The sequence below is a fragment of the Colletotrichum costaricense genome, assembly GCF_030867565.1.
Source record: "Colletotrichum costaricense strain IMI 309622 chromosome Unknown Scaffold_5.1, whole genome shotgun sequence".
Taxonomy (NCBI): Eukaryota; Fungi; Ascomycota; class Sordariomycetes; order Glomerellales; family Glomerellaceae; genus Colletotrichum; species Colletotrichum costaricense.
This window is the reverse complement of record NW_026848234.1, coordinates 2,484,700-2,508,696: the sequence shown is the minus strand read 5'-3', so window position 1 is coordinate 2,508,696 and position 23,997 is coordinate 2,484,700. Positions and strand designations below refer to the sequence as shown.

At 52.1% G+C, this 23,997-nt stretch overlaps 7 protein-coding genes across 7 annotated transcripts; 3 read left to right on the top strand and 4 right to left on the bottom strand.

Moving 5' to 3' along the window:
• Nucleotides 1-40: 40 nt before the first annotated feature.
• CCOS01_05973 (ABC transporter) lies at nt 41-4,006 on the bottom strand (the record flags this gene model as incomplete). Its single annotated transcript, XM_060454147.1, has 2 exons — nt 41-1,354; nt 1,409-4,006. 2 exons carry the CDS (start codon nt 4,004-4,006, stop codon nt 41-43), a joined length of 3,912 nt encoding a protein of 1,303 aa, XP_060315919.1.
• Nucleotides 4,007-4,971: 965 nt separating this feature from the next.
• Nucleotides 4,972-6,106, bottom strand: CCOS01_05972 (uncharacterized protein; the record flags this gene model as incomplete). The annotated part of the gene is made up of 5 exons (XM_060454146.1): nt 4,972-5,175; nt 5,252-5,356; nt 5,425-5,555; nt 5,660-5,749; nt 5,803-6,106. 5 exons carry the CDS (start codon nt 6,104-6,106, stop codon nt 4,972-4,974), a joined length of 834 nt encoding a protein of 277 aa, XP_060315918.1.
• Nucleotides 6,107-6,971: 865 nt separating this feature from the next.
• CCOS01_05971 (uncharacterized protein) lies at nt 6,972-13,508 on the top strand (the record flags this gene model as incomplete). Its single annotated transcript, XM_060454145.1, has 5 exons — nt 6,972-7,243; nt 7,329-7,611; nt 7,708-7,880; nt 7,957-8,464; nt 8,520-13,508. The coding sequence occupies 5 exons, from the start codon at nt 6,972-6,974 to the stop codon at nt 13,506-13,508; spliced, it is 6,225 nt and encodes a 2,074-aa protein (XP_060315917.1).
• A 495-nt stretch (nt 13,509-14,003) lies between these two features.
• On the top strand, nt 14,004-14,916 carry CCOS01_05970 (uncharacterized protein; the record flags this gene model as incomplete). Its single annotated transcript, XM_060454144.1, has 2 exons — nt 14,004-14,106; nt 14,204-14,916. The coding sequence occupies 2 exons, from the start codon at nt 14,004-14,006 to the stop codon at nt 14,914-14,916; spliced, it is 816 nt and encodes a 271-aa protein (XP_060315916.1).
• Nucleotides 14,917-16,355: 1,439 nt separating this feature from the next.
• On the bottom strand, nt 16,356-16,634 carry CCOS01_05969 (uncharacterized protein; the record flags this gene model as incomplete). Its single annotated transcript, XM_060454143.1, has 1 exon — nt 16,356-16,634. The coding sequence occupies one exon, from the start codon at nt 16,632-16,634 to the stop codon at nt 16,356-16,358; it is 279 nt and encodes a 92-aa protein (XP_060315915.1).
• A 2,049-nt stretch (nt 16,635-18,683) lies between these two features.
• CCOS01_05968 (uncharacterized protein) lies at nt 18,684-19,058 on the top strand (the record flags this gene model as incomplete). The annotated part of the gene is made up of 2 exons (XM_060454142.1): nt 18,684-18,814; nt 18,872-19,058. 2 exons carry the CDS (start codon nt 18,684-18,686, stop codon nt 19,056-19,058), a joined length of 318 nt encoding a protein of 105 aa, XP_060315914.1.
• A 1,789-nt stretch (nt 19,059-20,847) lies between these two features.
• CCOS01_05967 (FHA domain-containing protein) lies at nt 20,848-23,107 on the bottom strand (the record flags this gene model as incomplete). Its single annotated transcript, XM_060454141.1, has 3 exons — nt 20,848-22,743; nt 22,796-23,007; nt 23,074-23,107. 3 exons carry the CDS (start codon nt 23,105-23,107, stop codon nt 20,848-20,850), a joined length of 2,142 nt encoding a protein of 713 aa, XP_060315913.1.
• Between the last annotated feature and the right edge of the window lie 890 nt (nt 23,108-23,997).

Below are 23,997 nucleotides of genomic sequence, written 5' to 3'. Positions count from 1 at the left end.
TCCTTGTCTGACATCTTCTACTGGCCACAACTATTGTCACTTAATTCTCTATTCTAAATCTCCTAATCTTTTCGAGTGTGACTCCGTCTCTATCGCACGCCTTCCTAAAAAACACACTCTCATTCCACACAGCCATGATGTCTCCATAGGCCTGTATCCTGCCCTGGTCAAGGACGAGCACTCGATCAAAAAGCATAGCAGACTCCATGCGATGCGTGACCGCTATCATTGTACTACCCTTCAGTGTCTCTTTTACCATCTTCGTAATTTCAACATCCGCTTGGACGCTAAATCCTCCCAGAGTCTCGTCCAGCACACATACCCGTGGTTTCTGAAGTATCATGGACGCTAAGGCAATCAGTTGTGCCCTCCCTGTTCCTTGAGCGACCTGCTCGTCAACAAGCTTGTCGAGTACGAGAGGAGCCTGACTGTGCAGCCCGGCCACCCTGTCCAAATCCGACAGTAGACGACTGATTTCGTCACGAGAATGGCTGGTTTCTGGATCGACAGCCTCTCGGACAGTGCTACTGGGAAATGAGGCGGCATCGTGAGGGACTGCAACGAGATGGGACCGCAAGACATGTAACGGAATGTCCACCATTGGTATGCCATCCAGGGTGACGGTGCCCATCGTGGGATCGAGTAAGCGGAGTAGTAGGGCGACAAGAGTCGATTTACCTCCACCCGTAGGTCCTACAACCGCAACATGCGTATCGCCTGGGATGGTGAAAGATATTTGCTGCAGAGCAGAGGATGTCTCCTGGAGATTTTCTTGACGGTGAGAGACACTCATGTTCCGAACAACTATCTCCCCGGAGTTCGGCCACGATTGCTCGAGAGAAAAGCGGTAACCCAAGGCACGCTCCGTCTCGCCCTCACGAGGCAGACTGGTTGCATAAGCTGCCAGGCGGTCAACTGCGACCATTGACTGAAGGGCGCTCGTAGAGAATCTCATGCCTTGTCTCAGGGATGCCGGTAGCACCAACGCTTGACTCATTATCAGGCCAATGATAGAAGGAGATAATGAACCTGAGGCAGTCACTACAAATAGACCCGTGAGCCCAATAGTACTGGCCACGATAGCATCAAGTCTCACTTCAAGCCAGCGTAGGTTTGCGGCGGCCAGCAAGCGGATATTACTCCAAGCGTTCAGCCGTTTGACTAGAAGGGACCGAGCCGATATTTCGGTCTTGTAAACAGAGATGCAGCTAGCGCCGTCCACGCTCTCGCTGAATGCAGCGTTCACACGGGACCGTAACTCAGCTTCGCGAGATCGAGCTGCCTTCAAACGAGGAGCGTAACGGCGCATCATAATGACGACGGCGGCTAGGCCTGGTACTACAACAAGGACAAGCTGGAGGAACTATCGTGAGCACAAATCTTTCGTGAGCATGTGAAAGGTACATACATTGATCTGCATTGCCAACATCAGGGCAACTCCACCCAATAGGCGCGCCAGATGGAGGGTGGCATTGCGCGTTGCCTCGATCAGCTCTCTATCGGTCGTATCTACATCTTTGGAGAGGCGATCCATGATACTTCCCAAGGAGTGGCTTTGGAAGAACCTCATGGGTGCCCCGACCACACGTCTCACTGATCGCTCCCACAGGCTATGGCTCGCTTGCAACATCTTTCCCGTGATGTTCAGGCACAGCACATACGCCAGTATCGCCTCTCCAAATCCTAGCATAGCGAAGATTGCTACTGACGCGAGACCCGACAGCCCTAACCGATCAGAAGTCCACAGTGAAAGCCAAAGCACGAGGACGGCGGCGGTTACTTGCCAGCAAAAGACAATGCCTGCTGTTGTGGACGTTGCTCTTGGGCCACCCACGAGTTCCAGGTACCAGTCGAAGGACTTTTGTACTCTAGCATTTGCTTGTGGTGCTGTTACAACAGAGGCACGTGTAGTAGTCGGACCTGCTACTTGTACTGCATCCGCATGCGATGAGGGCTGTTCTGGTAGCGGTTGCATCGTCTTAGTCTGAGGAGACTCGTCCGTTCCGATGGATGGTAAGTGTTGTTCAAGTCTATCCAGAGACCTCAGCTCGCTGATACGTCCATTGTCGAGCCACAGCACCCGGTCACATCGGCGGGCCACCCAAGCCTGGTTTGTTGCGATCAGGCGCGTTTTGTGCTCCAACAAGCTGCAAATTCCACCTTCAAACGCTGCCTTTCCTGTTGCAGGGTCAAGATTACGGAGACAATCGTCAATGAGGACAATGTCAGCATCCGAATACATGGCTCGGGCCAGACTGACACGTTGAGCTTGGCCGCTTGAGAGACCTTGGCCTCCAGAGCCAATGGTAGTGAGATCCCTGCGAGGCATTCTGTCGATATCGCCCAGGAGAGCCGAAGCGTTGACCACTTTCCAATATCTGACCTCGTCGAACTTTTGGTCGAAGAGGATATTGCTGCGGATCGTTCCTTTCCTTAGCCATGGTATCTGACCAGCCATGGCCACCTTTGACCCGATGCCCAGTTCTAAGCCGCCAGAATCAAGGCACATTTGACCTGCGACTGCACGTAGGAGAGATGATTTACCAGATCCAGGCGCACCACAGACAGCTATCAGCTCACCTTTCGTGACCTGAATATTGGTGTCAAAAGACAGTACGAAATCGCCATCTTCAGTTGTAGCTGGCCAGCAAACCACTGTGTCCTGAGCTACGTCAACTGCCCAGTCTACGGAATTCGCCATCGTTTCTCCAGGCTCTTCCGTCTCTAACCACTGCTCAATTGCGCGGCATCCCACCAGTAAATCCTGCAATTGCACTGCAGCCTGTGCTGCGCGGTTCACATGTGGTTTGAGCGCTAAGAACAGAGCAAAGGATGAGAAAGCCTTTGCTGGATCGGGTACGCCCTCGTGGAGCGTGTGATAGAGGATGAGACTCGCCATTGAGGCCAATGTCGGCAATAGGGCGCACGCCGCTTCGAGCACCGCGCGGTTGTGCCATAATCGGCTTGCCGTGACCATCTCCACCACCCTCATCCCGCACAACTTGTTTAGGACCATGGTCTGGGAAGCCCACCCCGCGAGTTTGATCCCGCGGATGCCTTGGATGACTTGCTGCGTGCAGGCTGCTCGTCGTCTGCAGAGTCCGCTGAGATCCTTTTGCTCGCCCCAGATGCGGAGAGCGACGTTGGTGAAGATGGGGAGGCCTAGGAGCAAGACCACCATGCCACCTAGCGATGAAGTGTCTATATTCGCGGCCAACATGGGGATCGCGAGAACAAAGCTAGCCGGTACAGTCCAGATAGCGTTGATACCGCTGATGCAATCCTCTATGCGCGATGCTTCCACAGATGCGAGATTGAAGACGGCGCCGGAGTTCCAGATTTGTCGTTTTGCCCTTCTCTTTGATTCTTGGCCTGTTTGAGATGAGACAATTGCCGCCGAAGAGGGCGGTGCCAGGAAGGCCTTGTCCATGATGATGTACGTGAGGGCAGCCTTTGCCTGGGCTCCAACACCTTCGAGTCTGTATCGCGAGGCGTTGATGAGGATGCCAGCAGCCATCTGTGTGAGTGTCATGGCTGCGACAAGAGCGTAGCTATGTGCCATCCGGGCGTCGTGGCTCTCCCGCTGACCTTGCAAAGTCCCATCCGCTGTTGAGACTTTGGCGTTTTTGGTAGGTTCTGGTAAGGCTACGAGAAGCCAACGCAAGATAATGGGCGGGAGGGCGGCTGTCAGCATAGCAGCCAGCTCGATAAAGCCTCCTAGTAGAAGTCCACCGCGAAGACATTTTAGAAGGCTGATGGCGAGCCGACGACCTTGAGCTTGGGGATGCGTTGGGGTGTCGTAGAAACATCGAGAGAGCCCGCGGGCAAGGGGCTCTGCTTTCTTCCAGTCCGACAGCACGCCCTCGAAAGCGACTTCTATAGGGCCATCATCGGCATCGTCAAATTCACTGACATCTTCTCCATCTAGCTTCTTGGTACTAGGAGGCGGAGGCGGCGCCCAGGAGAATAGCATCAGGCTAATCACCCAGCAGAGGCTGGACCACATTGTGAATCGAGGCACATGCATCCTACCGGAAAGTTCGAGCTCGATACGGCCCAGCTACTCACTCATTGATCTGGAGCATAAGAGTAAAGGAGATCCACAGATAATGTTCAACAGCAACGCGACGAGATTTGCTCATGGTTTCTCCCCAGCCAGGAGCCCCAAGGATCTGAAACTTTGGTCTGGCGACAATTACTCAACTCGGGTCTAGCATTCACTGCGAGGTCAGTGTAGGCCTGAGCCGGGGCGGCATCAATCAAGCAAGCTACTACGTATGTATACGATGGTTGTGCCGGGGGTTGACATTAATATAAAATACTTTGTTAGTCCATTGATATCCCACCGGTCGGCCCGGCGGCATCTAAGTGACAAGAACCTTATTTGAAAGCTCCACTGACAGGCGAGTATACCTGTGCAGGAAAGCTGAAGCATCGACTGATCTGTCGAAATCGATGTTCATTCCTTGTTCGTGGGTCAGGTTCTAATAAGACTCTTGTGTTCTGAATCATGTCCTCTAGTCGTGTCAGGAGTGGTTTTCATGAATTAATATAGAACATTCCGGATCGTAATATACTCATACTCAGACTGAGTCGCGTAACGGGCAGTCAATATTCAAGGGAGAATTGGAGAAAAGATTATCCAAAGCCCAGAGTGAACGGCCTTGAATTATATATCCGTTCAAGTCAAGGTTACGCGGAACTTTCCATCTTCGTGGTTGCCAAACTTTGCAATTACGCAATTACTGCGAATGGTCATGTTACAATAGTGCAATAGCAGTTTCATCTAGATCTCACTGATCATCAGGTATCTTGACTAGCTCTCACGCCCTTCTCGTCGCCCCATCCTCAGTTGTAGAGGGCTTCTCCTGAAATCAATCTTTGACACCAATGCTGTGATTTCACAGTAATTGTTCTTGGAATGCCAATTTTTGATGGATTCAATAGGCCAATCTTGTAGCCATGGCGAGGTTACGGTTGTGGCACACGTTTGCCATACTTGTCGACAGGAATGTTCTCAGACCTGACCTTCTTGATGACACCCTTGATGGCGTCCCAGTCACGGCACGTATGCATTTCGTGCTGACCGACCAATTTTGGTACAAAGTCATCATGACCCGGGTAGTGAATGAATTCAAATCGTTCCATGTTCATGTTTCCAGCACACATGGTGGCCTGGGTGTAGCTCGTCAGCATGTGGTCGTCTTGTGGGCCGTTGAGGCTTTTCTCGAGCATTCAGCAATTATCTTACCTGACGAAGACTTTCGAGGCAGTGCTCAATGTGTTGGCGAGTGCAGACATCGTAGCCGCCGTCCAAGTCTAAAGCCAGCTTCATGTAAGTGGTGCGGAAGCAAACCTGTTCACAAGCATATAAGCTACGACAGCACGTTATATCAAGGGCCATCTTATAGAGTGTAATCATACCAAGCAATGTAGCTGATGGAAAACATTCCAGGCCACGGGTTGTAGACCTTCGGGTTGGAGAGCGTCTTTGTGGAAGTAGTCCGGGAGGCCATATTTGGACGGGTCATTCAGCGCAACGAAAGGCTTGCCAACTTCATTTCATAGGGTAAGTTTTGATCCGCAGCATGACAAGGAGCATGAATTATGCAGCGCTCCAGAGTTGAATGTTGAGTGGGCGGCATCGAATGGGACTTACATGAGATCAGATCGAGCCATCTCTGGTTCGCTCCCGGGGCTGTGAAGTTGTACGAAGAGTCGTGCTCAAACTTCTTTCGGACAAGTGGCACTGCGTCACTTTGGTCAGCTTCTTGCTATGACAGCAGTATACTTATCACATACCGTCGGTGATGAAAGGTGCCTCATCAATAGTGGCCATGCCAAGCCCGGTAACAGAATCGACTTTCTTCGGCTCAGTGGCACACGAGGTCTGCCTTGAACCCAAACTGAAGCCGTAGGTACCCAAGAAGAAGCCAATAGCAACAGAAACAATGCAGCACAAGAAGGTCGATACCATCAGCATGCGATAAGCAGAGTGCGTGAAGCGGTCAGGCTGGGGCAGCATTCTTGAGCTTCCTTCGCCTTCGGATCCCTCTTCGCTCTGTTGCACCTCCGAATATTCTGTCTTGGTATTGTTGAAAACCATATCTGTTAATTGGCCGTCTTGATTGACGGAACCTCAAAAGTGAAAAGAGATGGAGAGAATTCTGACGAAGTCAGCCACATGATCGGATTCAGGTGCCATATATGCATCCCATCGCTCTCATTCTGACACCTGGGGCAGATCAACCCCAGCTGGCCGGCGGAGTCGAACTGTCAACTTTCTAATAGAGTTCTGCCTCACGATGCTTCGTCTACAAATCTCAGAAACCTGGGTTATCGTATTATAGGCTGCGCGAGGTGTTCGCTAGCTCTCTCCCCCTGTCCCTAGTCCTAGAAGTCGGACATGCTGACACTGCTGAGTAGCATGGATCGCCAGGAGCTCTAGTCATGTCGTTTGTACAGAGACAAGATGAGTCGGACAACTTGTTAAAGTTAATGAAGCCGCTGTAGCGACTGACGAGTCATTTCAGACGAAGAGCAGTACTTCGTACCGAATGCGCGGGTCCGACTGTACGGGTCCGACCCTAGTTTAACTTTCCTTAAACTTCCATGGATGATTAAGGATGCGAGACCGAGCCAGGGTATCCGAACTTTCGTGTTGCACGCCCAACGACGGAGTCAAGCTGACCGAAGCTGAGATACAACAGAACGGAATCAACCAAAAACACCGCCACTTCATCACGGGGAACATGTACTCTTTGAGAAATGATCGAGATCTAAGCACACCCTCCTGGCGTGGCAGTGGCGGCCAGACTGAGGTAAACACAGCTGACTGAAGTTGTCCATGATATGTGTACTTTTCGACTTGCTATAGCTTCCTTAACCAATGCCCAAACATGCTTTGCGACATTGACTATTTTCAAACTTGACCGAATCACCTGCAGCTGTACCTGTGTACTTATCAAGCCATGTGCTCAACACCTAATGCGATCCTCTACTTCGGGGATCAGTCTCTGGGTGTCAACACTTACAGCGAATCGCTGAGGTGCCTGCGCAGGAGAGCCATACCTCCCTCGACACATCTGCATAGGCTCTCGACGCAGCGGCTGAATCATTTGACGGGCGAGCAACATAATGTGCTCGAGTGGGCAGAAATGGTCGCTTCAGATGTTGCCTACCGGGCAGATCCGATGTCATCTGCTCTTGTGCCTTGTATATCACAGCTTGGCTCAATGATCTGGTCAGTTGTACTTATATTCTGAAAGAACAAAGCCTATCCTAATGTCAAGAACTGACGTATGAGGGTTTTCCCCGATGATATGTAGGAAGTGTCAACAAGACCCAAGTATACTTCATGACACTCGTCCCAAGATACTAGTGGGCGAATGCATCGGGCTCATCCTCGCATGCAGTGTTGCGGCGGCAAGAGATACGGGACACCTCGTCGATCTTACCCTGGAGACATTGAGAATCGTGAAGCGTGTAACGGAATTTGCTACTCAACGCTCTTGGGAGTTGGAAGATCATCCCGGTTCGGTCTGGGCTGTTGCGGTTCAGCTACCAAGACACGACTGCATCGCCGCCATGGCGCATTGCCCTGACTATGAAGTAAGAGAACAGGAGTAGCTTTCAAAATCATCTCATCCCCATCACCCTGGCAAGCATTGGTGAGGATCACGTAAAGCTAACAAAGTGCGCCTTTAGAAGGTTTCGGCTCACAAGAGAGCGTATGTGAGCTTTGAGCTGGAAGAGTGGTCTGTCATCTCAGGCCCACCATCAACACTAAGTCAACTACGCCTAAAGACCTTCTGCAATACGCCAATGAAAGACCTGCCGATCTTTGCTGCATATCATGCAGAACACCTTCGTGAACCTAAGTAAGGATACGCGGCTCATCTCCTAAGGTGACTACTATGTAAGAGGGGATATCTTACTAATATTAAACCGATCCAGTTATGATGATATCTTAGGAGACTCTCCGCTTCTCGACTCGCCAATTCAGTCTCGTGTCTCTATCTTGTCATCTAGCACCGGAGAAATGGTGAAGGGCAGCTCATTACGGGCCATATTGCCGCAGGTACTCCGCGACATTCTACAGCGGCCTTCGTGTCCAGCACGAGTGGCGAAACAGATTGCTCATCAACTCGAGCCAGTCAAATCTCCTTCAGATTTATACAGTTTTGGCCCAGCATCTCAATGGAGTGCTTTTGCCCGTCGCTTAAAGAACTCGGGGGTTGGCCTTGGTGCCATCTTCAGTCCCGCCCTTCTTCAACATAAACGGACAGGCGACAGCATGAGTGGATACAATCACGGTGACAGTCATAGCGACGATGAGGAGAGCGATGAAGAGGGAAACGAAAATCTCATAGCAATCATCGGCTACTCTGGCCGCTTTCCAGGGGCTGAAAGTGCGGAAGAGCTGTGGGATGTACTTTGTGATGGCCGTGATACCTCGAGCCGAGTGAGTGGGGTCATGGTTAACACTTGTACGGGCTGTTTGCTGATTGATTATCCAGATGCCACGTGAAAGGGTCTCCGATAGCCATGGCGATATCTTGCCCACTGGGTGCTTCATCGAACAAGCCGGCCACTTTGACAGAAAGTTCTTCAACATGTCGGGCAGAGCAGCTTTGCAGACAGACCCATCACAGAGACTTTTGCTACTCACAACGCAAGAGGCCTTGGACATGTCAGGCTATAACAAGGATACCCATACACAGCACGTGGGAACATTTGTTGGACAGGCTACGGATGACTGGCGCGAACATAACATGGCGCAGGACGATCCATACTACGTGACAGGAGGTCTGCGCGCCTTCGGCCCCGGCCGTCTGAATCACTTCTTTGGATGGGATGGCCCGTCAGTCTCAGTGGACACGGCTTGCTCCTCCAGCGCCATGGCTCTAGATTTGGCCGTGCAGTCTCTTCGGGGACGCAAGTGCAATATGGCCATCGCTGGCGGGGCCAGCATCATCTCAGGTCATGATGATGCCGGCATGTACGCGGGTCTCCGTTGCGGCGGGTTTCTGGGAGCCTCCGGCACAGCCTGCAAAACCTTCGACGCTACAGCGGACGGCTATACGCGGGCTGAGGCAGTGGCTGTTGTCGTCCTTAAGCGTCTCAGCGATGCGCGAAGCGATGGGGACATAGTTCATGGCGTCATCAGGGGCATCGTCACGAATCACTCAACGGACACGAATCCCATCACTCGCCCGTCCGCAGAAGCTCAGAAGTCATTATTGCGTCGTGTTCTAAGCGAATCGTTGAGGCAACCTGAAGATGTGGCTTATGTCGAGCTTCATGGATCCGGGACCCAGGCAGGTGATCTTGCAGAAATTGAAGCTGTAGCCGCCGTTCTTGGAGGGCCGCGTCGTCGCCCTAGGGGCTCACCAGGCAAACCATCCAGTGAGCTACGTATCGGCAGCATCAAGGCCAATATTGGACACAGCGAGGGTGCAGCCGGTATATCAGCTTTGGTGAAGGCGCTTCTCATGATTCGTCATGACCGAGTTCCTCCACATATCGGGCTCAGGACAGAGCTAAACCACAATTTCCCTCCGCTGGAAGAGCTGGAGATTGTCATCAACTCGATAGCTAAGCCCTTAAAGCCACTCGAAAAGTCTTCTAAACAATGTCGATGCCATTCAGCCATCGTACTAAATTGCTTTGGAGCAGCTGGCGGGAACACCAGTATACTTGTGGAAGGCTCAAAGAGGCACTCAAAAACCACCAGAAAACAACCCAACCGCGAAGAGGTTCACATAACAAAGCCACAGCAACGCATCGTTGTGGTTTCTGGCAAAAGCCGTTCTGCACTTCAAGCCAACAAGATGAGACTTCTTGAATTCGTCAGGAAGGAGCCTTCTGCAGCGATTGACGACTTGTCTTACACCACATGTGAACGAAGAAGTCACTTTCCATACCGCTCTGCATACAGGGCTAGAAACACGACGGAGATTATCAAGCTTCTGCATGATGGCACAAATGAAGCATCGCCTCAATTTCGAAATGCGCCACAAGCGCCGCATATTGTCTTCGTGTTCTCCGGGCAGGGCGGGAAAATCGCTGGTTCGGCCCGGCCGTTATATGACAGCAATAGCGCCTTTCGGGATGCTTTAGACAACTACAACAAACTCAGTGAGTCCCTGGGATTTTCCGGAGTCTTGCAATACCTTATCACTCCCGATATAGCGCAAGCTTCTCCGAGTACCGTGCTAGAACAGGTCGCACTTATCGTGTTTGAGCTTGCTGTCAGCAAGATGTGGAAGAGCTGGGGCGTTGCGCCCGCGACTGTACTCGGACATAGTCTGGGAGAGTATGCGGCTCTGCACTTATGCGGCGTTCTCTCTGCTGCAGATGCTATTTGGCTTGTGGGCAAACGCGCAGGCTTGGTGCAAAAGTCTTGCCAGCCTGATACCCACAGGATGCTGGCTGTATTGGCCGAAGAGGAACGGCTCACTCCGTTCCTGGCAGAGTACGCAGTCGAGGTTTCATGCAGAAACTCAAGAAGTCAGACTGTAGTTGGTGGGCCATTCGACAGTATCTTGCAGTTGCAAAGCCGTCTCAAGGTACATGGCATTAAAAGTGCCTTGGTCAAGACACCATACGCATTCCATACGGGTCAGATGGACGGGATTCTGAAGAATCTGCTCTCTGTTGGTGAACAAGCTTCCTTTGCCAGTCAACCACAGATCAACTTTGTGTCGACGGTGACGGGTTCGCTGATCGATGCTTTCCCGTCTGGGCCCGAGCATGTAGCCAGACACGCCCGCCAATCTGTACTATTTTCCGACGCCATCGAGTCTGCGATGACACTCAGCCCTGGTCGAAATACCATATTCCTGACGATTTCACCAACATCGATGTGCAGAGACATGACTGCGTCAAACATCACCACCGGGAAAGAAAGCATGGCCGAGGTTCTCGAAGCTACAAGAACCGGAAGTCAGGCATGCCTTGACGCTATCACCTCCAGCATGACTAGGCTTTACAATTCTGGGGTTGCCATTGACTGGAGCCGATACCATGGTTCGATGAAACAGATCGGAAGTCTGCTAGAATTACCAGCCTACAGCTTTGATCTAAAGAATTTCTGGATTCCTCTAGAGCAAAGCCGCCACCTCCCTTCATCATCACCGTCATTATCGTCATCCTCACTCTCAACACAACTGGATACACCTATGTCTGAATGTACACTCAACTTAGAAGACGACATACACACGATCGAGGAACCCCTTGTTACGAATATCCAAGAAGAGCCGCTAAGAAGTCTCATAATTGGTCATGCAATCCGTAACAAGGCCATATGCCCTGCAGGCGTACTGGTTGACATGGCCTTCGCTGTTGTGCTAGAAAGGATCGGCAAACGGGTGGGCCTCGAGTCTATCGGGCTGAGATCACTACGCCTGATCGCGGCTATCACGATAGACACTGATACTGTCAACGATTCCATCCAGACTCTTGAAACAACATTGCAAAAACGGACTGTAGCCCCAGAATTTGATGTCACTTTCAGCGGTGTCGAGCGTCAGACTCATCACGCAAGTTGCATCCTGCGAGTGATGGAAGACGCCAATGGTATAAGAGGCGAGCACACGACTCGCACACTCATCCGGGCCGTCTCTCGTATAAATCTGCTACGAAGCAACACCGCTTCCAACTACTTCAATGGGCAGATGATCTACAAGATGTGGACGTCCGTTATGCAATACTCTTCAGAGTATCATGTTCTCCGGAACCTCACGCTAGCACCCCTCGGTTATGAAGCCTGCGCGAAGCTTCAAACAACATCAACGGCGGGGCCCGCAAACCGAGAGTACACGATCGACCCGGTCTGGCTGGATGGTGCCATGCAGGCCGCTGGATTCACAGTGAACATGAATGTGGCTGCTGATCCCGGAGCGGTGTACGTTCTCACCGGATGTGCGGCCATCGACTTCTGGGAGCGTCCGCGAAGCAACAACATGTACGCTTGTTACGTCCACGGCGAAGTAGACGTGTTAGGCGATGTCATCATGAACGTTGCAATATTTGATGAGGAGAACGACATGTGCCCAGTGGCAGCTATTAGGGGCATGCGCTTCCACAAACTGAAGCAACGACCGGAAACCAAAAGCAAAAGTGGTAAAGGCAACGAGGACGCCACGGTACGAATGAACGGGGGTGAGTCCGGCAATCAGGTCATCTCGCCTACGACTAAGTTGTCAAATCCAACTCCCTTTTCTCCGTCAAAGAGTGTGAGACTCGATGAAAATAATGCAGTCGCCGATTCAGGCTCAGCGAGCTTGATTCATACACTCATCTCAATACTGGCCAAAGAGACGCATGCAGACCCCGATGAAATTGGCCAAGACACCGCACTAGCCGACGTGGGTGTCGATTCCTTGATGGCCCCTACCATATCAGATACCATTCGCGTCAAGTTAGGCGTTGAGATTCCATTGACAGCTCTAATAGAAGCTCAAACTGTCAGCGGCCTTGCCTCGCTTTGCGCGGATATCAATCCCGCAAACGTCGAACCCAGACTAGGTAAAGATGCTGCTGAGAAGTCCAGGATCTCACTAAGGAGCATCGCCCGGGTATCAGACGCAACAACTCGCGCTACGAGTGCTGAACTTTCGAGTAGAGTTGCTCTCTTGCAAGGTTCCAGTCATTGCAAACACAATTTATTCCTCCTTCCCGACGCCTCCGGAAGCAGCTCCGTGTACGCAGGGCTTCCGCCGAACCTATCCCAACAGACCGACACGAGAATCTATGGTCTTGAGTCGCCATTCCACGGCACTAGTTCCATACCCGACCTCTCAATGGATAGGTACTGTTCACTATTCGTCGAGGCAATTCTTCGGATCCAACCAACGGGTCCGTATCTCCTCGGTGGCTGGTCGATCGGAGGGCGCCTTGCATACGAATGCGCAAGACAGATCATACAACTGGGACATGAAGTTTCGGGACTTCTCGTGATAGAGTCTTACGCAGAGATGACGCCCAATCTCTGCTTGAGTCCTGAGGCGATCTCAGTTGAGCATCTCGAGGCGACAGGGTTCTTTGGATGGTCTGGAGGTCATGCTTCGTCAAGCATGGCTGAGTGGCAGAAGAACCACATGCTATATCTCATCCTCATGAACAGCGCCTTCAAACTTGAACCCCTTTACGAGGACAAGAAGGAGAACACTGCGATGTTGCATTTAGTCTGTTCGTCAAACGGCGACTTTTCGCTGTTTCCAGCTAAAGTTTTGCAAAAAGCGCTGGAATTGAGCAACGGATCGTTTGGCAATGCCATAAACGGTGATCATGAAGACTGGTTGAAGGAACCACGACCGGAAAGATTTATAGCCCGGCTCACAGAAGAATGGCAAGAATTAGCAGGGCCACGTTTGAGGCAGCACGTCGTTCAGGGAGGACACTTTGACATCATGATCCCAAGAGTGAATGAGGATCTAGCACATGTCATCGCAGAGGCATTGAGATGTTTCTGCGAGCCCTCGGTACAGGAAGTGAGAGGATAAAAAATTGGTTCTTTCTAAGCAGCTCAACAATCTATAGACTTAGATACATAGCTTTTGTTCACTTCACGGAAAATTTGGGTTAGCAATTATCATTATCTTGAAGATACACTCTGTCTTCCGGAGTTTTTGTTACTCTCTCAGTCTTCACTCTGAATGGCGTATTTGCCGAAAGAAGTCAATAACGGAGCGAGAGAGGAGGACCAGGGGAGTAGGGGCGTGGATTACCCTCGAGACACACCCTCATCCAGATCTCCCACCCGGAATCCTGGATGAGCAATTACGAGTCAGCTCAATCTGTGCCAAGTAAGGTTTATCCCCCTTGCTATAATAGAAACCTAGTCCGCGAGCCCCGGTACATGACACCTGCGCTCACTTATAAAGACTCACGAGTGAGAAGCAAAACCTCGGCCGAGATGAGAAGCTTTCAAGAGATACTGCGGAAACGGAAATATGGCAAACGGGAGTGAATACACAAGAGACTCGTCATTATCGAAAATGGAAACTTCAGAAAAGCCTCGTCTCATTGACTCCGTCACCAACACGAGAACGCGCCCGATGAAGCTACTGTTGCTCGGACTGCCGCGGACGGCCACGGAATGTAAGTCATCCCATTCAAAAACACGTTCATCCCATATCGCAACACCCTCAACTTCCACAAACCCAAGCCATGCTATTTTACTAACTCAACCCGACAGCACTAAACAGCGCCCTCGAGCAACTCGGCTTCAAAGTCTTCTCCTTCCAAGCAATGTGGCCAACCTGGCAAGAGTCAATCCCGCTCTGGACGGAAGCCATCGAAGCAAAGTACCACAACCGCTGCAAACCCTACGGCCGCGCGGAATTCGACAAGCTCCTGGGCGACTTCGACGTAGTGAAATGCCCGCACGCCCTCCTCTTCGCCGAGGACCTCGCCGCCGCCTACCCGGAAGCCCGCATCATCGTCTCCAAGCGCGACTACGAACCATGGCGCGCCTCCATGGAGAAGACGGTCTTCAAGCTGCGCCGCTCCCTCGTGTTCCGTCTGCTGCACCCGCTCGACCCCTTTCGCGCCGCGTGGTGGCCGTTCTTGCGGCTCATCATGGACACGGCGTACGGCGGGTGGGCCGAGGCGGTACCCGGGCGTAGACCCTATGACGAGCACCACGCTCGTGTCGAAGCCATCACGCGCGAGACGCCGGAGAGGATGCTCGTCTTCTCCGGGCCCAAGGATGGGTGGGTGCCGCTGTGTGACTTTCTCGGCTTGCCGGTGCCGGAAACGCCCTATCCGTGGACGAACTCGGGAGCAGACTTTTTCGAGAAGCAGGGCCACCGCGCGGGCGAGAGGCTGCTGCTGCGCAAACTGGCTGAGAGAGTGGCGGTCGTTGCAGGGGTTGGATTAAGCGTGTATTGGTTCCTGCGACGCTCATAGACTTCAGAAGTTGGATGCCAGCTTTGCTCTCGTCCTCATCTCGCGCGGCTACTGATTCATTTCGACTTGTCTGTTCTCGCGCCGTGACTTATTCTCAGCACCCGAGCCGGGTTCCCGTCTTGGTACGTAGTACCCGAGAAGCCGACGTCTATTGTAGCGGGACTGTGACTGGATGACCTCGGGACCCTGAGTAGCTCCAAGGTCTTCCGTTCAGTTTCTTCAAAGCCAAGATGAGTCGATCTTCTCAAACGGTGAAACAGTCGTACTTGATGAATGAACCACGTGGTAGCGCATCATTCGAAACATGATTATCTCATCGCGGTCTTTTACATCTGTGACATGGCTACTTCGATTCCGAGATACACAGCTCAGGGTAGACTCGGACCTCCAGAATGCCAATGATACTGCATCAATGTTTTGCAGATCCAGTCGGAGTATCAGATGGAACCAAAGGAGCGGTAATACGTCAGTGCCAATCAGGCGCGAGACCAACGAATCTGTACGACTCGGGACTCTCTTGGAGTGGCGACTATTGTCACTTGCTTTCTACTCGGCCGTAGCTACGGCTTCAGATGTGACCATCACTGTGGCTATGCCCATGATTGGTTTACCATAGCCATCTTCGTCCATCCTATCAGAACTGCTTGTCAACTTGGTGCTGTGCCCCCTACCTGTAACATGGTATTTGGCTGGCTCAGGGCTCCCGGATGAGGGCGTTCCTGGCATACTGTGCTCTCTCACCTGCTGTAGCTGGCATATGGCTTACTTGCCGTTTTCGCAGGATAGACGAAAGATACGCTCTCCTGCTACAGCCTAGGAGATAGCTGATGACGAGTCTAGAAGTCGCACACATTCTTACGCCCACTTGCCCAAGCATAGCCATGTTAGCTGGACAGAAAGACGAGCAAGGGCTAGCGACACACTTATCAATAGTGTTGGTTGCACGGGTACTTTTTCTCGTGACGCACGGCAGTGAAGTAAGAAGTGAACGGGCATGGGCATGAGATTTCCCATAAGGCTACATCGACGGTGACAGTGCACTGCCGACGTTTCTGTGCAGTTGACAGCCGAAAAGCGTATGAGTCCATGGGCTGAGGTTGAGACATACTCTGTATTGTCTCGCCGCTTGGATGATCCGGTCCTATCACGTCTTCACATCCCGTAGGCTGGGCCGAGTCATGCTGTAAATATATTGGAGGCGCGCAGATGCGTAGCGGGAGAACGTCGTTGGTTGTCTCGTTCGCAGTGAGACAGTGTCGAGGGGCTCGGGGAAAAGGGACTTTTCCCTTCCTTTTCCGTTTTCTTGACCTTGAGACCTGCAGGAGGCTTCGCAATTGAAGCTCAATCCAGGCCTAGATTTTGCGGATTTACACTACCTATCACCTCTTCGTCTCTCAACCATGTCTCTGTCATGATCTTGTTCTCTGCGTCTATCTCCTCTATTGCATGGGGGGCCAAGAGCCAAAAGGACCGCGGTGACTGGGATCCTGTTGGTTCTTCCGCTCACCGAGATAAGATGTTTGCCTGCAGTGAGAGACGCCACCACGGGTAAGGACTGGGAATGAGAGAGGGGTCGTTGGAAAGAGGCCTGTTGGAAAACATCGTGAGTGCCGAGGCGCCGCGAATCGTCTCCAGGAGGGGAGGAGCAGGAAGAAAACGAAAGGTAGAACGGCAGGGTAACCACTCGGCAAGAGTGATGTGTGCATGGTAATCACCATTCGTAATTTGGATCCTCAAGATAAAGAAGAATCGTCAAAGACATGCACAGTGACCATTCGAAGACGCGCCCTGCGATGTAACGGGAGAAAAGAGAAATCAACAACATGCAGCTTTCCTGGCGCAGATTTGGCCGCGACAACTTTCACGATAATCGTCGTCGATTACAAGGCCACCTACCCTTCGGCATTCGAGTTTTGGACGAGCCGTCACAGAGAGTACAAGGAGGTCAGATGATCCTTTTTGGGGATCGCGTCCAATGCTGCTGGTCGAGGGAAAGGATGGGTGGCACGAGCAGGGAATCGGCCGAGGATATGAACGGATGGGTCGGAAACACCGGGTCTTGTCTAGGAAGGCAAGCATTCTGCTGTAGTTTTTCGGCGCTTGCAATTCTTCAGCGCTCGTTCCTTGATGATCGCTTTGTCGCTCTGGGGTGCTTCATGTACCACTATGGTTCGAAGTGCTGTATCTGTCGTCGAGACCTCTACGACTCCATACATAGTGGGTGAAGCATTATGCCGGGGCGGATGGGTTAGAGCACCCGAAACCAGAAAGATTCGATTACGGGATGCCAACATCGTGAGTCTAGGTTTTTTGTTGTGTGATGGCGTTCCGCAGGCAGACCACTCTGTCCTGAAGAACTCGAGTTAGGCAGACTTAAGCTCGGATATAATGGGAGAAAGCAATGCGGGAGCATGCGTGTGTCGTGGCCAACATGTGGTTGTCATGGCTTTCGTCGGGCATGGGCCGTGCCGCAGGGTGTCGCTTGACGATACAACGAGACAAGTGATGAGAGAAGGACTATCCAAATAGATTCGGTGATTTGAAAGGTGCCACGGGAATCCTGAATGCTTGGTCTGACGATGAAGCCGTCATTTGGTCGCACTATCAGGGGCGAGTAGAGAATTTGGGACACCAAAGGAAACGGTGTCTCTCAAACGCATGATAGCCCGCGCAGCGTGGACAGGCTGCATCGAACACTGCCTGGTTCTTCTCCCCTCTGCTTGAAGGTCTAATGGAAACCTCCGCATTGCATGGGTCTGTATTCCCGCAGCTTTCCAATGCTCCCTCGAGGTGCTGGTGTGCGTCTGTGTGGGAGGATTGGCAAGGGTCGACACGGGTAGCCGCAGTTGTCGGTCGAGACTGGAGACGTGATCGCAGGGACAGCTGGCAGCCCGGGAGGAATCAGATCAGAGTCCGAGGTAGGTGAAGCCGAATGGAGAAAGAGGCGCGCATATTGTCATTCGAGAACAATGATTCGGGCTTTATCTCAAAAACGATAATCTGGAGGTCGTCTTCAGCCGGACGTAACTGAAGGAGAGATCGTAGAGCAGCAAGATCGGTTCGGGGCTCGACGCAAGGAACGCAGGCGCCGGGGAGCACATGAGGCTGCTCATACCACGGCATCGGCGAGGGTTGTAGTTACAGGATATGTAAGCCCTGTATTTCTTTGCGGCTGACGTCAATATCAGATCCAACATTTTGCCGAGACAGCCTGCCCCTCCAAAGACGGCTCGAAGAATATGCATGCCTACTTACCCAAAAGGGAGAGAGAACAAGGCGACATATGAAGTATCACCCACCGCTGTCTCCTTATTCGCTAGTCCGCGGCATGAAACGAGGCAACCAAGAAAGAAGAAGTCGAGAGCAAGGCATGGGTCACAAGACTCGGCCAGCTGTCCTCTCTGGTGATGTCTTGGCCGGCGTTGAGGGCCCGAGAGACGATAATGCTCTCCAGACCGGCTGCTGGTTAAAGGCGGTGAGGCAAACCGACACACAAGAAGGATCAGATGTTGGAGGGTTTACGTGAGTGCGATGACTTTCATGGTGTTGAGGGGAGGTTGGTCCTTCAAGTGTCGTGATGGAGAAAAGTATAAATCTGCGCAACTCCCTCCTTCACCATGCTTTCTTTCCTTTTGTCTCTCGAACACCCTGCGACGCACTCTCCTCTATCTCACGATCTTCATCCAGAGCAAAGCACCCATCAAATCTGGGAACGGCACCTGAGCTCTTCTTTTATTAGCAACGTTGTTACATCTTATTGAATCATTATGAATCGTGGGAACACGACCTCATCATCTGCCATGGCGAGTGATGAGAATGAAACTTGCGGCTGCATCGATGATGGCTACTCTGGCAGGTGGGACTTCAGAACTTGCACTCATTGCGGTGGGCACGAAAGGTGAGGCAATCCCCAATCCAGAGTCTGCTGGACTCTACGTTGACGCTTGCTATGCAGAAATCCATGCAAAACCTGCGACTCCCGAGGTGTAGTCAGAGTCCCCTGCCCTCATGGGGCTGCTGGTCAAGCCCAAGCTCTGAGTTCTCGGCCAAGAGCCGATGATCAGAACAACAAACCGGGACCCAAGGGACCGACGGGACCGACAGGCCCGGGTCAAGGTGTTGCCGGTGCCGGCTGCCACTAAACCACGGCAGCCGACGCCATCATTTGGTTTCCGAACAACCAGATAAACTCCATACATATCTAATAGAACGTTCATCTTTTCTTAAGGTTTAGTCTGGTTTGGAATTGGGCTTCGTATAGGTATAAGGTACAGGGCGTTGGTGTTATGCGCGGACGGCTCATCCCAGTTCCACTGCGTTAAGTACAGTGTTCGTCGGGAATCTAGGCAACAAATAGCACGCCAGTCCGGTAGGAGTCTGAAATCTTCATATTTGAGATCGGATAAAGAGATAGAAGAAACTTGGAAGGAAATACGACGCTTGTTTCGATGCTGCTTATATCCTTGATGAATATCGAGTGTCTCTTGACGGGGTCACTTACTCTCGCTTTCCGAGTTGCCGCAGGTAAACGACGACATGGACGAAACAGTTGGTGCCAAAACAAACCTATACTGGTAGCAGCAAATGCCGAATCCTTTCCCTACTTGTGTCCCCTTCGCTTATCCGGAGGAACGGAACCACTCAAGTACGTCCTTCGTGACTGCAAGGACGACCGACGGGAAACACAGAGAGAGGATCCGCTCAACCCTACGAGGTAGCGTGGCATCAGCCGGTTTGTGTACCGCCGCGGAAGACAACCCGGTCATTGCTACTGGAGCGATATCGAAAGGGCCGTGATCACGCGAAAGGAGCCGGCCTCGACACACAAGATACCATACAGTCATCGGTTACGTTACAGACAAGTAAGCGCCTTGAATGGAAATCGTACCACGCTCCCTTCTCTCCCTCTAGGAACCTATGAAGTATATCCGCGGGTCGGACAGACTCATAGCGGAGTTCGAGGCCTTTTCTTCCAGATACTCGTGAAAGAACCAAGTATGTATACGTACTCTGAGAGCTAGGCTTGAGTTGTACAACAGCAATAGCATGACCTGACACGAAGGTGACGCCTTCAGTGTATTTAGGCTACACTACTGTGAACCCCGCAGGCTCACTGAGAAAGGGTCATTGCACAGTTATTGGTTGTGGGTGGACCATTCGCAACCTAGATCAATTATCGGGAAGAGTTCCACATAGTTATTGTAAGAGATATTCAAGACTGATACTAAGACGAGTAAGATGACACCCGTAAAAGTCCAGCCAGGCATAGAATGAGGATATATCATATATCTGCACAGGTGTGCCGTATACTAGACGACGCCCTTGCTTCCGCGATCTCACCAAACTTCAAGCAGCCTCTGAAGACAAAAGAAAAAACGGAACAGTTCAGCTCCAATCTGCCGGGTGAGTTTCTCATGGGGTTCGTCAAACCTAGAACATGACGAATACCCAGGGGCTCTGTGGCCTTCCGGCAATGGTTTGTTTCATTCATCTCTTTAATCACGTATTCCGTATCGGCGTGGGGTATCATCAGAAGCTTGGAATCGCAAAGGAAAAAGCCGTTACCTAAGCATTGACTGCCACGGACTGAAACGATAACTATCGTGATAAAGAGCCATGATAGAAAGAGAGACGCGAATACCTAGCAGCCTAGTAATGTCATAACCCTCCAGGTAAGAAAACCCGCCCCACCAGTTCTGATCGAGTTGTCCTCCCCGGCCGCCCTCTCAACCGAAGCATCATCAAATTCGAATCGTTCCGTCCCATCACTTCCTTACTCTCAATTCCAGATCCCGCAAGCTCTCAACGCCGCGGCTAACAGTCAGTCGGGTAGACCCAAATGGTCGAGCCCGTTCCGATCCAGTTCCCTCTCAAGAAATCAAACCAAGCCATAAGTCGAAGATGAAGATGAAGAACGCCTAAATTAAGTCGTCAAAGAGCAGGGGCGGTTGCAGCAAGTGCTGTTACGACACCTGCCGCAGTCAACACGCCGCCACCAACGAAGTACCCAGCCTTGCTCAAAAAGCTTCGCAGACGCTTAGGGGGAGGGGGTGCTTCTGGTGTCGGCTCTGTAACCACAGAAACAACTATGGGCTGTTCGGCCGTTATTTGCGCCCCGGTTTCAGCGCTTTTCACAGCCGCCTCGATCGTCTCCTCATGAGGCGTGAGCGTTGAGATTTCACTAGCCTTACGCTTTGGAGTAGCCTTCTCCCCGGTAGGGATATTCAGTGAAGTATCCTCAGTCTGTGCCAGTGAGCCCAACTTGCTTTGCTGGAACTGATATGCACTGGTCATATCAAGCTCGGGAGTTTCCGTTGCGTATGTAAGAGGGAAGTCTTGAGGACTATTGAGGAATTTCTCCCCAGAACTAGACCAGGCCGACTCGGCCACTTTGGCCGACTTGGGCGTTTCATTTACCGGCTCCGGCGCGGTGGCTGCATCGGAGGTAATGTGGTACCCGAGCTTTGACGTAGATGGCTCAGTGGAAGTCGCAGGCGGCTCGGGAACCTGGCTGCGAGGTTGGACTGGGGTTGTATCGTTATCTTGCTCATTGCGGCGCAAGATTTGCTTATTGACCTCCCTGGCTGCGAAAAACTCCGGCTTTCCAGTAGCTTGGCCAAGGGCTTCAGCTGATGGCCCATCGTCCTGGGAGAACGCTAGAGACTCCGTGGCAGTGACAACCTTGGGAGTATTTGGGACCCGGTCCCATGAAGCACGAAGTGGTGCTACTCCTTCGCTTTGAAGAAGGTAATCCGTCGGTGCAGACGTGTGCATTTGCTCGGGGTTCATGTCAGCAAAGAAGGGATTCTCAACGTGATCATCCGAAGGGTTCAATATCGACGGCAGTCTGAGGTCGTTCTGTCGTCCTTGTTCTTGCAAACCTACATAAGGTATGATAGAAGGGAGTGACGGCATAGGCGCGGGGAAGAAATGGCGACCAGCATCTGGCTGAGGGAAGTAGCTTGCGTGCGGAATGCTGAGAATTTGTTGCGATTGCGTGAAGGTAAGAGAAGGATCCTGGGCTTCCCAAGCGGCTGCCATGTCCTTAGCCTCGTCATAGCTTGGAGCTCTTGTCAGGTTCTCATCTTCGCTCTCGCTCTCAAAGACGCTGTCGGCTTCAGCGTCGTCACTGTGCTCGGAAGTCTCGGAGTCGCTGAGGCAGATGTCATCGTCGTAAGCGTCGGGCATTTCCTGGCTCGAAGATTCATCATCGGGATAGCTTTCGGACTCGTCGTCATCGTAAGAATCCTCTGATTCTGACTCCGATGCGAATACCAGAGGGAGTTTCGAGTTCATTCTATAGCTGGAGGGCATATCCTCATCTTCCTCTTCGTCGTACGGAGCATCCAGCTCAATCGTCACCTCCTGATCTTGCGTGGCGTTGGGAGCGCGTTCGGAGGGCTTATCTGTATCCTTCTGGATATCTTCGTCGATGACAATTGGCTCCACCCCCGGAGGAATGAAGCTGGGAAAGGAACCAGCCAAGCCTGTGGTCGATTTAGGCATCTCGATCTTGCGAATCTTCTCGACGGTGGCACGGATATCGTCCGTAGTAGACATGTCTTCGTCGCTACTCTCTGAGTCGGAATCATCGGGGACGGAAAAGGTTGGGCGACCGCTGAGCTCTGAAGCTTTGGCTTTGGCTAGGTGGTCGAATTCCCAGTCCACCTGGATCGTACACGGGGGAAAGAGGTCCTTGGACCGTTGAATGTCAATCCCAAACTTGACTATGTCGCCCCTTGCCAGCTCTTTCGCTGTATGCGGAGACAGCTTTAGAGAGTTATGGTAGGTTCCGTGCAGCGAGCCGACGTCTTTGACGAATAGTTTCTAGTCGTTGTGTTAGCAGTCAGCGTAAATATGTTTCGAGTAGAGGGCATACCTTGTGATACCAGTCGACGGTGATTTTCGCATGCTCCCGGGACATCACCGGGCTATCGAAGTAGCAGTTATCCGCTCTTGCTTCCAAGTTGGAAAATCGCTTGCTTGTCCGGCCGATGTTCACAACGCTTGGGTGCTTCTGTTCGAGGATAACCCGTCGCTCCGGGAAGTGAAACTCGGGGTTTGGATATTGGACGGAGACGGTGAGCAGAACTAGACCATGATTTTGTCAGGACTGATCATTCGGAGGGGGAAGCGAAATGGGAGTGTCGAGCTTACCGTCCTCCGCTTGAGGCTTCACGCCCGTCGCCATCTTGTCAACGTCTTCTCGACTGTATCCGTGATCTGGCGAGAGTGGGTTAAAGAAGAGAACGAGGGCGACGAGGAGCTCCCGAGAGCGATGGTAATTGTGATGGAGGATGGAAGTTTGTCTTGGGTGCCCACGGTCTTGCTGTGACGGAGGGAAAAGTGACTAAAGTAAAGCCTCTCTTTCGCGGGCTGAAGTTAATGAGCGGGCATGGAGTAGGCGGGAGGGAGACAGAAAGGTAAGGCAGGAGGAACGAGACAGTGTAAGTTGGAAGTCGAGGTCGCCGAGGTGGATGAAGTGGGGCAGGAATCCGGAGCAGGCACCGTGTTGTCACTGTTCGGTACCTATCAGGCAGTCGCGGCAGTGCAGGCAGCGATAACGCCTTATCGCACTTAGCTTGGTGCGCGGAAGGGGCAGGTTGCAGGGGGAATATCGGGGTCTTGGGCAAGTGCAGTGGGGAAAGGCGTCTGGTAGTGAGGTGGGTTGGTGGGGTTATCAGCAGCGAGGTTGTGAGGTCCGAACAGTCCCGGCACGTCCACTTACCTCGATAGCGGTAAGGTAGGAAGTGTGGAAGTTTAGTGTCGAAGCTGATAAGGATGGAGAGTAGGTAAGTAAGAGTGAATGAGGTAAAGAAGAGTGAAGCTGGGAAGTGAGAGAGAGCACAAGGTCTGCCTGCGAACCATGAAATCGATGGCTCGAAATCCGGTCGCTCCAAACGGAAGGAAGGTAAGACCACCTCCTCAGTTGTTCCTTCCCGGGCTGCCTTCGAAGGTACTGGGCAGCTTAAGGTAAGGTAAGACCGATGATTCGTACCTTGGTGAACCTGACTGTGAGTTGCGTTGCCTCGAATGGTCCGCCAGAGATGCACAGTGCGTGTCTGAGATCAGGCTCGGGGC